General features: G+C 42.2%; 2 protein-coding genes across 5 annotated transcripts in view; both read left to right on the top strand.

Annotated features, from left to right (window-relative positions):
• LOC131396175 (zinc finger protein 19-like) lies at positions 1 to 13,589 on the top strand. Its single transcript, XM_058528214.1, is given in 6 exon segments — positions 1 to 22; positions 3,594 to 3,658; positions 6,439 to 6,565; positions 7,140 to 7,186; positions 7,188 to 7,260; positions 12,452 to 13,589. Coding segments are annotated over 5 exon segments (1,044 nt in total). The 5' UTR covers positions 1 to 22; positions 3,594 to 3,625; the 3' UTR covers positions 13,216 to 13,589.
• Positions 7,199 to 21,012, top strand: part of LOC131396173 (zinc finger protein 19-like) — a 24,700-nt gene continuing 10,886 nt past the window's right edge. The window contains exons 1-3 of one of the 4 annotated variants that reach the window (XM_058528201.1): positions 7,199 to 7,260; positions 14,966 to 15,122; positions 20,848 to 21,010. The gene's annotated coding sequence lies outside the window, so the exon portion shown is untranslated. Of the gene's footprint in view, positions 7,261 to 10,644; positions 10,983 to 14,965; positions 15,123 to 20,847; positions 21,011 to 21,012 lie in introns of those variants that run through there. The other 3 variants (XM_058528202.1, XM_058528199.1, XM_058528205.1) reach the window with 3 other exon arrangements.

A 21,012-nucleotide genomic window follows, 5' to 3' on the forward strand; every position in this document is an offset into this window, starting at 1 on the left:
CGCCGCTCGCTCGCCGCCCTAGGTGAGTGCGGGGTGAGGAGGCTTCTTTCCGTGTTCCGGGCGGGCGGCGCCTAGGCTTCCCGGAGCCTCCCCGGGGCCGACCGGGGAGGCGGCGCGGGGTCCGGGAGAGTGAGGCTGTCTGCGGGGGGCAGTGCCGCCCTTCCCCTGCGGCGGCCGCTTTGGGAAATGGGGGCTGAGGACTTGGGCCGCGGGTGGAAGGTGTGGCCCCGGGTGACCGACAGGCCCAGTTTAGTCCGTTCCCCTATCGTTCGCCCTATCGAGTGTTGTTGCAAGTTCCGGGGATGCAACTGTGAAGGAGACAGACGCAGGGAACTTACAGCCTAATGGGAAAGTCATTGTTAGTCAATCTGATCATACCTCTGTCCCTGCTCATAATAACCCGTTGTTTTGGGGTAGAAGATCAACGTTCTGAACGTTCACGGGCCCCTGAGGCCTGGCTCCTTGCAGCTTCTTGCCGCACACTTCCCTTCGTCTTGCCGCACACTCCCCTTGGCCTTGTACTTCTAGATCATGTGGTTCCTTCGATAAAGAGGCCCCTCTGGACTAGTTAATTCCATTTGTTACGTCCACCCTGCTTTCTGTGGCACAGCTTACCTCTTCATGGGATTTCAGACCGCCACATACGTTTTTCCCGGCACTTAATACAGTTGTAGCCTCACAGTTATTTTAGTGCAAGTTACACTAGAACAAGAATTTTTTCCCCTGGGTATTTGAATCCCTAGTGTCAACTATGTTGCCCTGCAGAGCATACCTCAATAAATATTGACTGAAAAGGCAAATATATTTATGATTTCAATGTGAGATACCTGGTATAAGAAAGGAGAATCTGACTTTATTTGGATTTTCCAGGATGTGACTTTCAATTTGAGATCTGAAGGGTGTAAAGGAGTTAACCAGTTAAAGACGGGGCAAATTGGGAAAGGCTGTTAGAGGCAGAGGGCATAGCAGGTGCTGGGATCCCGAGTTGGGACCCAGTCAGCCGTTTAATACGTGCCCTATGACATTTATTCTAATTCAAAAAGTAGTACTATATTTCTAGTAAGAAAATTGGGGAAATATCAAAATGGCACAAAGAAAAAATAAAAATCATCAATAGACCACCGCTCAGAGGTAAATACTGAGTTTTTTATTTATATCCATTAAGTGGTTTTGTAGATGTAAGTACACACGTGATTTTTACATAATTGAAGGCTGAAATGTAAGTACTTTTATAAAAATTTTTTCACTTACCGCGTTTGAGTATTTCCCCATGTTTTGAAATATTCCACATGATTTTTAATGGCTACCTTATATTTTCTCGTTTGTACCAAATTGTTGGATATTTAAGTTTGCGTCTTTTTTCTATGAGAAATAATTGCAATGAATGCTTATGAGCAGAAATCTTTGAGCACATGTCCAATAAATTCCTCAAGTTGGAATTTTTTTAAATTGGTTTTAAAATTTAACTAAACAAATTTAAACAGTACTACATGTACGTGGTAAGAAAAAAAACTACCTAAGACTGTGTGGTAAAAAAAGATATCTCCCTCTCTCTCTCATGTCCATTATCCAGAGATAACCACTAGTAACATTTTTCTATATGAAAGCAAATCACATACAACTGAACTTGGCATTTTATACTTAATGGTATATATAGATATAGATAGGAATACACTTAAACAGGTATTTGTCCTCAGGAAAAGATGTAATAATTTACACTCCTACCAGCAGAGTGTATGGTTCTGTACATTTTCTCCAGTATAAAGTATTTCTTTTTTAAGTTCCCAATTTGATAGATAGAAAAATGACATTTGGTTGTTTTAATTTGCCATCTTTATACACTAGAGAGTAAACAGCTTTTCATGGCCATTTATGGGTGAATTGCCTATTAATGATATTTTCTCCAAGGGTGTCCAGCTTTTTCTTATTGATTTTGTAGGAATTTGGGATATTAACTGTTTTTGGCTATGTTATAGATTTAGTTTCCTAGTTTGCCTTTTAGTTTTCTGTAATCTTTTAAACCAGAAGTTTAAAAGTGGTTTAATTTGTCATTTTGAGTTTTCTCTTTGCTTCTTTGTCCTTTGGCTTGTGACCTCACCACTGTGCTGGAACTGCTCTTGCTGGATGTCTGCACCCTGGCATGGAGACTTAAGTCACTTTCATTTTCTTTGGTTTTGTTTTTCACACTCAAAATTTTAGTGCATATGTAATTTATTTCAGTGTATGGTAGGAGATAAAGAATCTTATTACATATTTTCTCCTCAAATTGTTAACCAGTTGTTCTGGTGTCATTCATTGAATAATCAGTTCCTTTTCCCCACTGATTTGGAATGCCGTCTTTGTGTTATACTTGATACTTTAGTCTTTCCTGGGGTTTAGATTCTGTTTTGTTGTTCTAGTGGTCTGTTCTTGTACCAGTCTGCTTTATTTGTTATACATTTAGCATCTGGTATTGCAAGTTTTTTGTTTCCTCTTTTCCCTTTTTATTAAATTTTCATGGCTATTTTGACTATTTATTCTTCTATATCAACTTAGGAATCACTTTATCAGATTTCTAAATAAATTCTGTTCGAGGTTTGCTTGAAAGTAATACTAGTCAGCCTTTAAGAGTATGGCGTTTTGGGGGCTGGTCCCGTGGTGTAGTGGTTAAGTTCACGTGCTGCACTTTGGTGGCCCGGGGTTCGCAGGGTCGGATCTTGGGCACGGACCTACGCACTGCTCATCAAGCCATGCTGTGGCAGTGTCCCACATACAAAATAGAGGAAGACGAGCACAGATGTTAGCTCAGAGCCAGTCTTCCTCACACACACAAAAAAGAGTATGGCTTTTGGAATCCGGCAAACTTGGCTTGAAATCCAAGTTTGGCTTAAAATCCAAGTTTGACTATCGATTCATTATGTGAACTTGATAAAGTCTCTTAAACTCTTAGCTTCTGTTTACTCATCTTAGAGAGGGGAGTGAGGAACTAAAAACCTAAATCTCATTTAAAAGAATGTTGTGAGGACTAAATGAGAAGATATGTATAAAGCATTTAGCATAGTGCTGAGCATGGGGAGGCTGTTAATAAAAGGAAGTTATTGTTAAATATGTAGATTAGTTTGGAGGAAAGTTGACGTTTACAAAATACTTAATATTGATTGTATCCATCCAGGAACATGTTTTGCCTTTTCATTTATGTTTCTCAGTGATACTTTATAATTTTCTTTATATAGATTTGGTATGTTTCTTATTAAGTTTATTACCTGGGTTTTTTTTATGTTTTGTTTTGTTTATGTATATTTTTGCCCTACTGTATTGTTTTACCCAGGAGTGATAGCACTACATAGTGGTTATTAATACAGATGTTGTGGCCTAAGATAATTACTTAAACTTTCTAAGTCTCATTTCCTTGTTTTGATAAAATGAGGACAATAGCATTACATATCTCCTAGGATTATAGTGCATGTAAAGCACTGAGCTCTGAAGCTGGCACATTGTAAGCCTTCAGTGAATGTCAGCTGTTGTTATTAGCAGCTAATACAGATTTGCAGGTTTAAAGGAAAGTCATTGACTGGGCCAGGCTCACTCTTGGTTCTCTTTGCTTCTTCCCTCAGCCTCTGCCCTTCACTGAGAGGGAACCCAGGTGATGGCAGCCATGCCCCTGAAAGCCTGGCACCAGGTGAGCTGTGAATCCCTTAGGTCAGCCTTCAAGAGATCTGATTTGAAGGAAATGGGGGATGAGAGGGGTGATTCTGGCAAAAGGGTTAGAGCCAAAGCAGCATGAAGCCCCTTGTTCATCCCCTGCAGTGGGACTGGATGCTGGGGAGAAACAGCTGATGGTGACTGAGCAGCCAGAGACTGGAGGGCCCAAGAGGCAATGGCTGGAGAGTGTCCTGGGAAGAGAAGTACAGCCTCCTGCACTCTGAGGATCTCTGCTGAGCTAGAGGGTCCCCAAGTTCAGTAACTCCCCCTGTAGAGGGATCTGTGAGAATGAGGGACTTAGGCTGGTGGTGTAGGTATCCAGTATTCGGTGGGAGTGATGGAGATCAGCAAGGTCTCAAGGTTCTTGGGAAGTGGGGGCAGAGGGACACTGGGAAGAAGACAAGAAAAAAGGGGCCTATACTTGTCTTCCAAAAAGAGAGTGGAAGTTGGGGGCTCAGTATCAATGAGGGAAAGAATTGGTCCAGGAAGGGCACATAAATGTCTTTCTTGAGAGTTAGTACTTCTGGTTGAGGGAAGCAGCATGCTGCAATATGAAACTTGCTGCTAGGTGGCAGGAAATTTAATTTCAGATTAGATTTCCCCTCAGTGGCAGTGTGGCCTTGAGCCAGTCACTTAACCTCTTTGTGCCTCAGCCGACTTCATCTGTCAAATAGCAACAATACTGTTTCTTCCCAGGTTAGAGAGAAAGATTTTTCCAAGTGCCTTTCAGCTCTGCAGTCTGCTGGGTTGTTGAATGCTGCCTGATGGTCTTCTCGGGGCTACTCTGGCTTGCATCTCAGCATCCATGATCTTATCCCAAGTACTAATCCCAGAATGTCCACTGTCTCTGTGCTCCTTTCCCTTTATATCACCCTGCTTGGAAACCTAATCTCAACACATCAGAGAAACAGTTCATTGTCTTCCTTGCACCCCCCACTCCCCTCCTGCATTTCCTACCAATTGCTAGTATCCCCATGTCACCATCCTGGTCACTGTTTTTAGATTTCTGAGTCGTTATTGACTTTTCACTCTCCCCGTTACCTTGTCAATCCAATCCAAGTCCTGTTGTTCCTGTCTCAGTGTCCATTTGTCCCTTCTTTGTATGGCTCTCCTGATTTTATCATCCATCTTCTGGGACGTTGTCAGCAGAGCTTCCTGGCTATTTCCTTTGTCTCCCATCTTGGGCCTTCCTGTCATCTGATATCTGTTGCCTCTAGAGCTCAGGCTCAGGTTCTTGGATTTAAGTTTGTTGTTGTATGGTGATCCATCCAAGTGCTTTACCCCACAGAGTTGAGGTCAGTTTGGCATTAAAGATCTTTCTGTGTGTTGGACAGAAGGTGGACTTGGAGAATGAGCCTGAGTTAGGGACTGTTGCAGTCGTCCAAAGGGCAGTTGCTGAGAACTTGGGTTATACAAGTTGGGTTATAAGTTAACAAGTAACTTAGGTCACTTGTGGTGACCTAACAATGGTGAGTAGGAGTCAGATCCAAGAAGTTATTTGGGAGATGAAATTGGAAGGATTTGATTACTGATTCCTTGTCATAACTGAGCAGTGATTAGGGGGATATTTAAGAATGATTCTCAGGTTTCTAGCATAGGAGACCAGGATGAAAGTGGTGCTACTGACCGTGACAGGGGATCAAAATAATAGCCAGCATCATGTTTGAGCACTTGGCGTTTGTTTCTCCTTGCACTGAGCAGTTCATATGAATTAGGAGGAGCCAAGGAGTCAATTTAGGGAGGGAGATGATTTCAGAATTGGATTGTGGCTCAGATGTATCAGGAATGTAACTGGTGTGAAGGTCACCAGGGCATCTAGATCAGCCATGTGATGGTGCTAGAAACATGGGAGACCTTGGAGTGAGGAGGTGGGAGGATCATCACCACCCAGGGAAGGCACCAAGGAGACGAGAGGGACCAGATCATGGTGCTGTCTGGGAGGGGAGAGTGGGGCTTGCAGGCGTGTTTGCTTTGCAAAGGACAGATTATCTGAGAAGTGTAAAGAGAGACAGGCAAAGAGCTACCTAGCAGCCATTAGAATCAGGAAGCACCTTCTCCAGGAAGACCACCTGGAGTTGAGTAGGCTGTTCAGACAGCATAGTTTCCTCTGCTGGAGGGGCTTGAGCAGAGGCAGCACAGCCCCTTTTGCTGGGGTGGAGGGGTGGGTGGCACAACAGGGTTCAAGCATCAGATGAGGGGTTCAGGGGATAGAGGCCCATCTGGACAAACCATCACTGTGTTTTCGGTAGGTGGGGTAGGACAGGCAGATGTGAACACATAGCAGGGTTCAGTTTTAGTGCAGGGAGCAGGATGGAGGGCCAGGCCCTTGTCAGTGAGGTGGGAACAGGCAGCAGGTAAGTCCTGAGATGTCACCAGTGAGAAGGGCAGTCAGAGGCCAATCATCTGTTCATGGAGTGTCTCAAAGACTGGAAGTGCAAAAATGATGAGAGTTTGCTTCAGGAAGGTAAATTCATGAAAGACTTTCTCTTTTCCAACTTTTCTATAATGTGGCATTATCTTTTGTAATAGAAAATCTTGTGTGCAAGTAGAAGCTGCTCTGATAGTGAAAGGAGTTTCAGATTTGGTGGTTGTAGATGTAGTCATTCACTGGCACTCATGTCCATGTCCATTCACCCTTTCTTCATTTCCCTCCCGTCACAGGACCCTCCCTCAGGCCCTCACACTGTCCCCTGTGCCCCACACTCTGGCTCGGAGCCAGAAGACTGGCTCTGGGGCAGCAGGAACCTCTTATTTTAGGAGGTGGTGACCTTCGAGGACGTGGCTGTGTGCTTCACCCGGGCAGAATGGGCTGGCCTTTCTCCTGCACAGAGGGCCCTGTACAGGGAAGTGATGCTGACAAATTATGGAAACTTGACTTCCCTGGGTAAGGCCACTTTGCCTTTGGGTCTCAGACTCATAGGACAAGGGTAGGGGTGGAATGTGGCATGAATCTCATAACCTTCTGCATATTTCCAGGGGCAAAAACTCCTAATCCCTCAGCCCCAGAGGATATTAGGTGGGGAGGGAGGGAGAAGCCTGAGGTTAGTTTGTGTCTAATGTGGGTCTGGCTGTTCCAGTGAGAACACTTCCCACCATAAGGGGCTCTTTGCAGGGCGCCCTGGGAAAGAAGTATCTTCTGAGTTCCACCTTCCTTCAACTCTCCCAGTAGACTAAGGAAGACTTTCATCATTCCTTCCCTGTGCTTGTGTGTGTCATAGGATCTTGATAATAATCTCTAAGTGACCTTTTAGGAAGAGGTCACAAATGCTCAGTTTTCTCTTGATTAAAATCTCCTTGGGTTTCCCCGTCCTCCAGCCCACTCCTGTGGGCCATATCCAAGGAAACTTGAGGTTTCCTTCTCTGACACTGATACTGTCAGTGCAGTCTCAGGGCTACGAGGTGCCCTAGGAACACTAACATGAGACTTGCCTCCAGCGCCCTGTCTTCCTCCTTTTCAGGATACCCAGTTTGCAGACTGGCCCTGATCTCACTTCTGGAGGGAGGGGACCAGGGATTTGCCCTGGGTCCTGGAGGCACAGGATGACCCACCTGCAGAGAGGACCACGGATGTCTCTAAAGGTAAGTGAGGCAGGTTTAGAACCTGCAGCCGTAGTCCTTTGTTAGATACATGCTTTGCAAGTTTTTGAGCACTTGCCACGTGCCAAAACGGCACTTCTTTGTTTAAGAAGCTCTGGAGGATACTAGTTATAGAGACAGATGTAAAGAGCTAAAAAGGAGAGAAGATGTTAAGTGCTGTTGTTGGTATATAGGCAGTGTGCTGTGGGAGCACAACAGAAGGAGGGGTGAGAGGAATTCCCATTTAGAGGATCAAGTAATGCTCCTCCAGTGGCAGGCCATTTGTTCTGAGTACAGCAGATAAGAATGGATTGCGGAGGGGGAGAAAAGGAAGATAGTCTGGCCAGAGGAAGGGAATAAAAGATACAGTATAATTTCTGGCATAATATAATAGCTGACAAAAGACTAATATCTGGAATATATAAACAACTCTCAAAACTTAATAAAAACCAACAATCCAGTTAGAAAATGTGCTAAAGGCATGAACAGACATTTCACCAAAGAGAATACACAGATGGCAAGTAAGCACATGAAAAGATGTTTGAGATCATTAGCCATCAGGGGAATGCAGTTTAAAACCACAATGAGATATCACTACACGTTTATCATATATATCACTATATAATTTGAAGAGCTTCATAGTTTGTGTGCAGAAGAATCGCCTGAGGAGCATATTTTAAAATGGATATTTCTGAGGCCCATCTGCAAGCATTCATTTTTCTGTCTTTTTGGTAAGCATTCAAGAAGATAAGGTTTAGGATTGGAAGCCTGAGCAAGACTTTCTTTTCTCTACTTCTCTGCTGTTAACATGGTAGCCACTAGCTACATGTGCTTATTAAACTCCTAAGCACTTGAAGTGGGGCTGATTCAAATTGGGATGCACTGTAAATATAAAATACTAGATTTTCAGGGGCTGGCCCCGTGGCTTAGCGGTTAAGTGCGCGCACTCCGCTCCTGGTGGCCCGGGTGCGGATCCCGGGCGCGCATGGGTGAACCACTTCTCTGGCCATACTGAGGCCGCGTCCCACATACGCCAACTAGAAGGATGTGCAACTATGACATACAACTATCTACTGGGGCTTTGGGGGGAGAAAAAGGAGGAGGATTGGCAATAGATGTTAGCTCAGAGCTGGTCTTCCTCAGCAAAAAGAGGAAGATTAGCATGGATGTTAGCTCAGGGCTGATCTTCCTCACACACACACACAAAAAAAGGTAAAAAGAAAAATGGTGAAATTAACTTAAAAAAAAAAATACTAGATTTTGAAGACTTAGTACAAAAAAATGTAAATCATCTCATTAATTTTTATGTTGATTTCATGTTGAAATGACAATATTTTGGTATATTGGGTTAAATAAAATATATTATTAAAATTAATTTCACCATTTTCTTTTTACTTTTTTAATGTGGCTACCAGAAAATTAAAATTACATATGTAGCTTTCATTTCTGGCTCATGTTATATTTCTTTTGAACAGCATTGCTCTACTGCAGAGCATATCCTTAAGCCCCCTTACTTAGCCAACCATGCATAACCATCATTGGTGCGTGTAGAAAGCCTAGAACACAGAGATTGCGGCAGATCGGAAGAGTTCTCTCCTAGGGAACTTACAGCGTGGGAATAGGAAGTGAGAGAGCAGTGACCCCTACCTCAGTGACCTTGCCCTTGGTGACAGGCCCATAATTGCTATGTTTTAGAAATGTTAACATAGTGTGTAATTTGTTTGCACAGGGAAATTAAGGCCCTGTTACATTGTTATAAATTATATTGCAGTTAATAACTTTGAAGGCCTACACAAGGGTGGGAAGAGAGTGATGTGGGGATGGAGAGAATTGTGAGGAGTGACATGGTAGCATTGACAAAGCTTAGTAGTAAATGTATAAGTGAGTCAGGTAACATAGAGGAGTCATGATAGAAAAACAGCTCTTATGGGGAAGATGACACTAGACTTATCCCATGACGTTTGCGTTTCTTTGGGACACACAACTCCCTGGGTATAGCAGGCTGTTCAGAATGCAACTCTGTAAAGTTGGGATGAGGTTGGGTCTGGAATTATACAGGGTGTCAAAGTCTGGAAACACAGGCAGATGTACATACTGGTGTCAGGGACATCTTCAGTCTATTAAAAAATACATTATATTTGTTTCCAGACTTTATGGTCACCCTGTATATGTGGGAGTCCTCTATGTCAGTTGTTCTCACCTGGGGCCACGTTGTCCCCCAGGGGACATTTGGCAATGTCTGGAGACATTTTTGGTTGTGTAGACTGGGGAAGGGGTTGCTGCTTATCAGGGATGGTGCTAAATATCCTGTACTGCACAGGACAGCCCCCCCAAATGAAGGATTATCTGCCCCAAATGTCAGTGGTGCTGAGACTGAGAAACCTTGCTTTACATAAAGGACTCTATGTAGCTGAAATGTCCCTGAATAGAGAAGAGGGTGGGGAACAGAATCAGCGGAACAGAAGTAAGGACTACTGAGCGTTAAAGAGAGAGGGAGGAGGAAATAGATATAATTAAGACCAGGAGCACCAGAAAAGAGAAGAGTGACCTTGAAGCTAAGAGTGGGAAGATTTTCAAGGAAGATGGTGTGCAGTGGAGAATAAGGCAATTGAGGGGTAAATGGGAAGTGAACATGTTAAGGAAACAATTACAGGCCCTTCTTTTGTGAGGTTTAAGAATGAAAGGAAAGACTGTAAATAGTAACTTTAAGGCATTGTTTTGTAGTCAATTTTGACTGTAACCCACAGTAAGAAATACAGTTTGTCACAACCCAATATATACACTTCTATAAATAATTGAAACCAAAATTTCAGTGCTTACCTTTCCTGTTTGCTCTGACCTCTGGAATTTTCTATTAATTATCTATTCAAATCTAGTCTGATTTATTTCACTTTTTAAAAAATTTCTGCTCACAATCCACTACATTTATTTCATGACCCACTAGTGGTTCTCAAACAATTAAAAAGAAAAAAAACTAGCCTAGGAAAGAGAAATATCCCCAAGTGGACCTGAATATCAAACATAAGAGAAGGTTAAAGGTGAGAAGAGAGAGGATGTGCCTGATGGAGCTGCGTCCTGGAGGAGTGGGAAGAGTTGGCATCATGGTGAGTAGAGGGTGGGTCCTTAAGGGAAGGTGGGAGATGGGGCACTACCACGTGGGAGTGGAGAGTGAGGAGGTTGAGGAGCACCTTTTGGGCAGCCTTAGTTTTCACAGCAAGGAAGGGTGATACTAACTGGAGTGTTAGGTGAGGGGGGCAGTTGGGGGTTTAGGGAAAGTGGTGATTGCTTGGAAGAACTGCTGTGGGGAACGTGATCAATGCAAATGATAGGGTTATAGGGCAGCAGGGAAAGGGGTTTCTTGTCATCCTTTTTTTTTTTTTTTTTTTTTGTGAGGAAGGTCAGCCCTGAGCTAACATCCATGTTAATCCTCTTTTTGCTGAGGAAGACCGGCTCTGAGCTAACATCTATTGCCAATCCTCCTCCTTTTCTTCCCCAAAGCCCCAGTAGATAGTTGTATGTCATAGTTGCACATCCTTCTAGTTGCTGTATGTGGGATGTGGCCTCAGCATGGCTGGAGAAGCAGTGCGTCGGTGCGCACCCGGGATCCGAACCAGGGCCGCCAGTAGCAGAGCTCGCGCACTTAACCGCTAAGCCACGGGGCCAGCCCTCATCTTTTATTCTAATCCAGGTTTTGTGATACTTCTTGCCAAACAGCAAGGAAAAAGGTATGTGAGAATTGACTTCCAAGCTCCCCATTGTTCTGGTCACTGTATTTCAGATTGTTATTTACCCTGTTTACTCACAATTTCAGCTGTCTCCTTGCTCCTGTTTCCCAACACTTCTCTTCTGAACAAGCCCACTCTTCTAATTCACACATGGAGATCTCAATAGATAACCCCCCCCAGTTATTAAAATAGAACTTATCAGCCATGGTGTTATAACATGGATCCAGTTATTTATATATATAATATTTGTATAGATATATATATATTTTTTTCCTGAGGAAGATTTGCCCTAGCTAACATCCGCTGCCAATCTTCCTCTTTTTGTATGTGAGCTGCCACCACAGCATGGCCACTGACAGACGAGTGGTGTAGGTCTGCACCTGGGAACTGAACCCAGGCCACCAAAGCAGAGTGTGCTGAACTTAACCACTAGGCCACTGGGGCTGGCCTTAGATCCAGTTATTTTTGAGCCGAAATAATGTTGTTATTGCAGTACATAAGTTGTATGTCTCTTTATACAGAGTAACAAATAATTATTCAATCATTTATTTACCATATTTATTTAGTGTCTATTATGTACCAGGAATTGTTCAAGACACCTAGGATACAGCAGGAAAGAAAACCAAGCCCTTGCTCTCATGGAGCTTATGTTCTAGCGGTTAAAGAACAAGGGCAGCTAATTTGTAAAGAAAAGGAAAAATAAACAGGTATTCAGCACATAGTTTTACTTTGCAAAAGGCATAAAAATGCTAATATCGTGTTTTAGCACACAAATGTTTAACAAAAGAATACAAATTGATAAAGGTCAACACTTGAATATGAAATTTAACTCAAACTTTAAAAAAAATGAATTGAATTGAAACAAACTTAGTTAAAATGTCATCCAGTCTTTGCAAATACAGCTGCCTCTGGACAGCCTGTTACTATTGTCTGTTTCTCACCTTAGGCTTTCGTTTTCCTCAGTATGAAAAGGGGTACTGTGCAGTCTCCTCTCTTGAAGCAAACTGTGCTCTCCCCTTTCTGAGTAGTCCCGCAGACACGTTTGAGTCTGACAACAGCACATCGACTCAACAATTGCTAACAGTTATAGGGCGTACACTCAACTCTTGTCACCCATCAGGGGTTGCCTGTTGCTCTTAGACCCTGTGCCTCTTCCTCCAATGAGCATTTTCAAGCGTTTAAGTACTATGAAGTCACAAGTTATTGAGGATACGTAGGTCTAGAAAAGCTTAGGAAGCAATCTTCTGTGTTGGAAAGTATGACGACCTGGGTTCAGGATCTCATTTCCTGTTCCACAGCTACTGTTTTCTGCCTCTGTTGTATTTGGCATTTCCATTTTTAATAGCTTTGTATTTCTGGCAGGCTACATGGAGGTTGGAATAGTAATCTCTAAAGGCTCTGTAATTTCAGTGCTGTATTTTTTCTAGTATAATTCTCAGGTAGCATGTGGCTTCCATTTCTTATATCAGATGCTGAGGCCAACATTGACAGTGAGTCCACATCAACACAGGGAATTTCTGAAGAAAGAGATGTGATGTCACATGGGCTGCCAAAGAGTGTTTTTCAGGAAACTGACTTCCCAGAAACATGTGAACTGGTGAAGCACCAGGAAATCCCCATGGTGAAAAATATTAAAAGAAAAGATGAGAGAATCCACTATGCAAGGAAACCCTTCAGATGTGAGGAGTGTGGGAGATGCTTCGGCTTTTTTTCTTACTATATTAGACACCAGAGAATCCACAATGTGGAGAAATCCTTTGGGTGTAATGAGTGTGGAAAAGCCTTTAATGGCAATTCTTCATTAGTTCGGCATCAGAGAATCCACACTGGAGAGAAACCCTATCAGTGTGAGGAGTGTGGGAGAGCCTTTAATAATAGTGCAAATCTGATCCGGCAGCAGAGAATTCACAGTGGGGACAGACCCTATCTCTGCAAGGAGTGTGGAAATGGCTTCCCCAGTAGTTCTGATTTGGTTGTGCATCAGAGAATCCACACTGGGGAGAAACCTTATGAGTGTAATGAGTGTGGAAAGGCTTTCACTGGTCAGTCAACATTAAGTCGGCATCAGAGAATCCACAGTGGAGAGAAACGGTATGAGTGCATCAAGTGTGGGAAAACCTTCAGGACTTCCTCCCAGCTACATCATCACGAGTATGCCCACCCTAGAGGGAAGCCTGTCCTGGACCTTGGTTCTTGTGGCCTCCCAGCATTTTTTAGCCCCTTTTCATGGTAATTATTAACTGCGCTACTTTTTTTTTGCCACTCTGTCCCCACTCAACAGTCCATGTGGTTTAGGTGGGGCTCCATTCCCCACTGCAAGGGTGGAATTTGTGGCCTAGTCTGGCTCTTCTATGCTGTTCCTTCCACTAGCCACAATGATAGGTTCAGGTGACCCAAGTTCATCCAATCACAATGGACCCTTTCACTGTGGAAAACCTACCAGGAAGCGACATTCTTTTCTGCTGGACGTGGATGTTAGCCTTTATCCATCATGATGGCTGGGAAGAAAGCCAGCCCTGCAGATGACAGACTGAGAAATGCAGAGAACTAAGTCTACCTCTGGGTTTTTTAGCGACATGAATCAATAAATTCCATTTTTTTGCTTAAGTAGTTTTGAGTTGAATTTTCTTTCCTTACTGATATTGAGCGATTTCAATGTCTCATATGTTTCAAAGCCTTCAGAGTTAACATAAACTTGATTTGGTATCATTGAGTCCATACTATGGAGAAACATTTCATATGTGTGATCTGTTGGAAAGGATGTAGCTGTGATTCTGATGGTTTACACAGAGGCAAACACTCAAGTATTGTGAATGTGGGAAAGCCGTTAACCCTTAGTTAAGCAAGGTCGACGTTCAGGTATCCCAAATGGATGGCAGTTACAGCAATTTAGGCACTGTAGTGAAAATTTCAAGTTATCATAAAACTAAATCTCTATCAATGAATATTCTATAGGGAAGATGAATGTATTAAATAGGCTTTAAAAGAAGTGTTTATTTCCCACTTAGTTTTTAATAGAGATGGGCGCTGAATTTTATATGTTATTTTAGATCTTTCAAGATGATGTTTCTGGGGCCGGCCCGGTGGCGCAATCGGTTAAGTGCGTGCACTCCGCTGCAGCGGCCCTGGGTTCGCCGGTTCAGATCCCGGGCGCGCACCCACGCACCACTTGTCAAGCCATGCTGTGGCGGCGTCCCATATAAAGTGGAGGAAGATGGGCATGGATGTTAGCTCAGGGCCAGTATTTCTCGGCAAAAAAAAAAAAAAAAAGAAGAGGATTGGCAGATGTGAGCTCAGGGCCGATCTTCCTCACAAAAAAAAAAAAGATGTTTCTTTTTTGACCTATTATGTAACTAATTATATTAATGTTTTTCCTAATATTGAGTTGATTCATATTTATGTTGTCAATCTTAGTTGGATAGAATATTGTAAATTACTTTAAATCCTACTGGATAGTATTTGTTAATATGTTTAGGATATTGTCATCTGTATTCATAAGTGAGATTGTCCTGTAAAGTTTTTCCATCTCTGTCAAGATTTGGGAACTGAGTTATACCAGATTGCTAAAAATAGTTAGGAGGCTGTTCTTTCTTTGTGCTCTGGAACAGTTTCAAAAGCCTAGCAGTTACATGTTCCTTTGAAATTTGAAAAAAGTCTACCTATAAAGCTGCCTGGGCCAGTTGCTTTTGTTGGGGCTAGTGTAGAGGAGAGTAGAACTTTGACTACTTTATCAATTCCTTCTATGCCATTGATCAATTACATTGTCTATTTCTTCTTGAACCAATGTTGGTTAATTTGTAATTTCCTACTAACATTTTGAAATGGCTAGCCCTGGTAGTCTAGTGGTTAAGATTCGGCACTCATTCCTCAAAAAATTAAGAATAGAACTACCATACGATCCAGCTATTCCACTACTGGGTATGTATCCAAAGAACATGAAAACAGGAATGTGTAAAGATACATGACCCCTATGTTCACTGCAGCATTGTTCACAATAGCCAAGACTTGGAAGCAACATAGGTGCCCATCAAGGGACGAATGGATACAGAAGATGTGGTATATATATACAATGGAATACTACTCAGCCATGAAAAAAAGATGAAATCCTGCCATTTGTGACCACATGGATGGACCTTGAAGGTATTATGCTAAGCAGAATAAGTCGGAGAAAGTCAAATACCGTATGATCTCACTCGTGAATAGAAGATAACAACAACAAACAAACACATAGAGACAGAGATTGGATTGGTGGTTACCAGTGGGGAATGGGGGAGGGAGGAGGGCAAAAGGGGTGATTAGGCACATGTGTATGGTGATGGATGGTAATCTTTGGAGAGTGAACATGATGGTAATCTACACAGAAATCAAAATAGAATGATGTACACTTGAAATTTAAAAAAAAAGATTTGGTGCTTTCACCACCATGGCCTATGTTCATTTCCTGGTCAGGGAATCACACCACCCATCTGTTGGTTGTCATAATGTGGCAGCTGCATGTTGCTTTGATGCTGAAAGCTATGCCACTGCTATTTCAAATACCAGGAGAGTCACCCATGGTGGACAGGTTTCAGCAGCGCTTTCAGACTAGGACAGACGAGGAAGAAGGACCTGGCCACCCATTTTCAAAAAAATTGATCTGGAAAACTCTGTGAATAGCAGTGGACCATTGTTTGACATAGCGCCAGAAGGTGAGAGGGTGGTGCAAAAAGACCGGGCAGGGGTACAATCAGGGTTGCTAGGAGTTGGAATCCACTTGGCTGGCGCTAACAACAACGGACATTTACAAATCATTAGCCTAGCATTGTACTCAGATTATTTTAACTATTTTGAAAAATATTTTCAGGGGCTGGCCCAGTGGTACAGTGGTTAAGTTCGTACACTACACGTCGGGGACCCGGGGTTCGCAGGTTCGGATCCTGGTGTGGACCTACACACTACTCAAGCCACACTGTGACGGCATCCCATATACAAAATAGAGGAAGATAGGCACAGATGTTAGTTCAGGGCCAATCTTCCTCACCAAAAAAATATTTTTTGGTGAGGAAAATATTGGTGGTGAAAATAATTTTTCAATATATGCCCCTTGTCATTCCTAAATTTGTTGGTCTACAAAACCTATATGAAGAGTTTTTATTACTCATATATTTGCATGCAAAAACTTGACATTCGTCATTATAATGCCTAGAAGAGCATGTCTACCATGACCTTTGATCTGGTTAAGGGGCTTTTAAAACCAAGGAAATGGTCTTGGTTCTCAGTCTGAAGCAGTCTGTTTTCAAACTCAACACTATCGACTTGTGGGACCTGATAATTTTTTCTTGGGGCTCTCCTGTGCTGTGGAGGATGTTTACTCTACCCACTGACCTCTACCCACCAGATACTATTTATAACACTCTGCCCTCCCCTTAGTCATGAAAATCAAAATTGTCTCCACTGATCTAAAGAGATACTGAGGATATGATTTGGTAAAACTAAGGAGCAAGTCCTTCTCTTCTTTGGATGCATGGCAATCTGTGCCTTGTTACTTCCCTTGCCACCTTGTACTATCATCTACTTGTCATGACAAGTCTCAATTCCAGACTTAACCTGCTGTCTGAAATCTGGCCCTGAGAAGACGGCTTTACCCCCTCCTCCTTACTTGACAGCAATCCACTCAGTGGGGAAGATTTTTAGTAATGGACTTATAATTCTGCAGACACAAAGGTGACACAAAGGTGGTTCAGGCAAAGATATGGTTGAAGTCACTTGAGGTTTGTTAGTTCCAGTTGTTGCTTCCCCAACAGAACATAAGCCTTTAATTAGCCATACCTGTTCTTTAATAAATACTAATAACCAGTGACATTTTGTGGTGCTTACCTGTGCTAGGTACTCCACATGCATTAACTTAATCCTCCCAACAGCCTTTGAAGTAGATACTGTTATCTTGTTTCACTTAGGAAATTGAGGAACAGGAGGTTAAGTAGGTTGCCCAAAGTACAGCCAGTCAGTGGAACAGCAGAGATTGAACGCAGGCAGTCTGGCTTCAGAGCCCATGCTCTAGACATCACATAGTATTGCCCTCCTTTCTCCACTGCTTTTGTTCAGCTTTATTGTATGATTGACGTACAATTGAATCAGCTTGTTGATTTCTATAAAAGGTCTTGCTGGGATTTTGATTGAATTGCTTTGAATATATAGATCAATTTGGGGAGAACTGACATCTTAATATTGAGTTTTTCAGTCAATGAACACAGTATCTCCATTCATTAGTTATTCTTTCATTTCTTTTGTCATTATTTTGTAGTGTTTAGCATGCATAGCTTGGACATATTTTGTTAGATTTATTTCTTTTTCCTTTTTTTTTTTTTTTTGTGAGGAAGATCAGCCCTGAGCCAACATCTGTGCCTGTCTTCCTCTACTTTTTATATGGGAGGCCACCAAAGCATGGCTTGACAAGAGGTGCGTTGGTGCGCGCTCGGGATCCGAACTCGTGAACCCCAGGCCGCTGAAGCGGGAGCGCACACACTTAACCACTTCGGCACTGGGCTGGCCTCCAATATTTTGTTAGATTTATACCTAAGTATTTCATGTCTTTTTGTGCTGTTGTAAATGTTACTATTTTTTAAAACTTACTAAATTGTATTGTATCATAGGAAATTTTATTGTTGGAAATTTCAGTTTCCAACAATTGATTTTTTTTGTACCCTGACTTTAATTCTGTGACCTTGTTAAACTCACTTATTAGTTCTAGGAGATTGTAGATTCTTTGGGATTTTCCATCTAGGCAATCATGCCCTCTGCAAATAGTAGCTGTTTAATTTCTTCCTTTCCAATCTGTATGCCTCTTATTTCTTTTTCTGGCCTTCTTGCACTTGCTTGGACTCCCACTATGACGTTGAATAGTAGTGGTAAGAGCGGACATACCTGCCTTGTTTGCAATCTTGGAGGGAAGGCATTCTGTTTATCACTATTAAGTGTGTTTTCAGCTGCGAAGAGATAATCACATCAAATCCTATGTCGATATGGATACTGCAACAAAACAGTTTAACTGTACATTTTTTGGCAGCCAAGGAAAAAATGACTTTATGCATGAAACTTAAGTTCTACCATAACTAGAATCCATTTGCAGTTGGGTTTTTCAGAGAGCTGGGAGAATTTGATATTTTCCCCACCATTTTCAAGTCAGGAATAACAGCAAGTACGTCATGACCATATACTATATCCTGGGTCCCACAATCTTTCATTACTCATAATACAAGTTAAAAATAGATAACATAGGGGCCAGCCTGGTGGTGTAGCTGTTAAGTTTGCGTGCTCTGCTTTGGTGGCCTGGGGTTCGCCAGTTCAGATCCTGGGTGCGGACCTACACACTGCTCATCAAGCCGTGCTGAAGCGGTGTCCCACACAGAGCAACTAGAAGGATGTACCGCTATGACATATAACTATCTACTGGGGCTTTGGGGAGAAAAAGGAAAAAAGGAGGAAGATTGGCAACATGTTAGCTCAGGGCCAATCTTCCTCAAAAAAAAAAAAAAAGATAGCAGTTAGAGGGAGAGCTGGATATTCAGGCCATGAAGTAACCAGAAGGAGAGAAGGTGGCTCCCAATGGAATCTAAGGAAGGCCGAGGCTTTAAAATAATTATGTTTGATTATAGCGATCACCACAGATAAGAGGTATGAGTATACATTTTCTTAGAGGTGGTACAATAGACCAGCACTAATTAGCTGTTATTTATTAATCCTGAAGACTCACAGGGAGACTGTCTAGACACCTGGGAACACAAATTACTCACTAACCATTTAAGCTAAAAGGATTTTGGGATGCCTAGGCTTTTCCCCATTCAAAATGTCCAAAGGATGTCGGATTAGAGTCTTGGTCAGGGAAGCCCAGGTTGCAAAATCCTAGGATGAATTTATTTCTAAATATCAAAAAGAACAGCAATATGCAAAAAATATGACTATGCAGGAAATAAGCATGCTGTTTAACTTCTAATTCTCCCGACAGGTCACCTGCTACATAATCTAGATATAATTACCAAATGATTTGAAGAAAAAAAGACTTGCATAAAAATCAATAAAATATCATGGAGAAATGGGCACCTAAATCCACGCCTTGCTAGGGAGCATCTGCCAATGCTCACTGTGGCCGGGGTTGAAGGGCGGCGCGGTGTGTAGTTGGCGTAAAGCACCTTAAAGTATAATTCAGATCACACTGCTGCTCTGCTCGGAGTGGCCATTCACCAGGGATCATTGAAACATTTCTTCTCACTGAGGTAGTCTATGTTTTTTGTTGAGAGTTTGTGCAGATTAGAAGTACAATGTCCCTCCCGCCTCCCAGGAAAAAATCAAGCTCAGCCCGTGTCTTGCCACTAAATAAACACATAGGTTTCCATCATTCTAAAGACTAATAAAATTACCAACAATAAAAACTCCTTTTTTATTTTTATGTCCAGATTTAAAGGACATTTATATGATGTAAATGTCCGGAATAGACAAGTCTGTAGAGTCAGCAAATAGATTGGTGGTTGTCTAGGATTGGAGCAAGGCCGGAATTGGGGTATGTATTAATTTTCTGCTGCTGCTGTAACAGATTACCATGAACAGTGGCTTAAAACAACACAAATTTAATATCTTACAGTTGTAGAGGTCAGAAGTCCAAAACGGGTTTCACTAGACGAGATTCAAAGTGTTGGCTATGGAAAAAATCTGTCTCCTTGCCTTTTCCAGCTTCTAGAGGCCACCCACTTTTCTTGGCACATGGCTGCCTTCCTCCAGCTTCAAAGCCAGCAGCGTTGGTACAAGTTTCATGCTGTCATCTCTGTGGTTCTCTCTTCCCATGACCTCTTCCACTTTTAAAGACTCTTATGATTACATTGGGCCCACCTGGATAATCCAGAATAGTGTTATTTTAAAACCAGCTGATTAGCAACTTTAATGCTATCTGCAACCTTAATTCCTCTTTGTCATGTAACCTAACATACTCACAGGTTCTGGAGATTAGGACATAGACGTCTTTGAGGGGAACATTATTCTACCTATCACAGGGAAAATGGGGAGTGACTGCTGATGGTTATGGGGTTTCTTTTCGAGATGATGAAAATGTTCTAAAATTGATTGTGGTGATGGTTGCACCATTCTGTGAAAATACCACAAACTACTGAATTGTGCCCAGTAAATGGATGAATTGTATGGAATGTGAATTATATTTTAATAAAGCAAGTTTGTGTGTGTATTCAGTATTTCTTAAACCAAATTCTGTAATCTTCCTGCCTAAAACCAGCTCCTCTTCCTGAATTCCTGATCTCAGTTAATGACACCTTCATCTGTCAGGTCATCTGTACTTTATGGCTACCATAGATTGCTCCCCCTTCCTCATATCTCTTTTTCAATCATTTTTTTTTTAATGTCCACTGTTTTCACTTCCTAAACAGTTCTTTAATGTATCCCTTCTCAGTCCTGGGCTTTCTTAATGTGACTGGATCTTTACCTCTAAGGAGGGCAGCTTTTTTTGTCCAACGACCACTTTGGCAGTGTAATGACACCCGTGGACCCCTCTGAAACCAATTAAAATACTGTTAAATAGTTTAAAAAATAAATTGGTGATACACTAATATACGTGCATCTTTACCAATGTGATGAAATGAAATGACAGTATCTAAAGGTGAGCCTAATAACAAAGATGATAATTTCACTTAGCCATGAGAATAGCCTGTATTTTGAGATATCTGCATCAACTGTAAGGTGATATGAAAATATCTGTGATTTCTATTGGTGACAAAGTCACAGTGATGCTACTATAGTTTGCCACCAACACATAATTGAAAGAAATGGTAAATTTCGGTTAAAAAATTAGCGAAAACAACGATAAACTTTCTCTCCTATCAAGGCTTCTGAGGCACCTAGTTTAACAAGCCCCGCCCTGGGGAGTAAAGCCAGAGAACCATTGAGAGGCGCGCTCTGGCATCCTAGAGAGGAAGCACCTGAGTCTTGGGGGCTCGCCGACGTAGTGACGCATTTCCGGTCACGCCGCACGCTGCGCCTTCACTGAGGT

Source organism: Diceros bicornis, chromosome 32 (genome assembly GCF_020826845.1).
Source record: "Diceros bicornis minor isolate mBicDic1 chromosome 32, mDicBic1.mat.cur, whole genome shotgun sequence".
NCBI classification, from domain to species: Eukaryota; Metazoa; Chordata; class Mammalia; order Perissodactyla; family Rhinocerotidae; genus Diceros; species Diceros bicornis.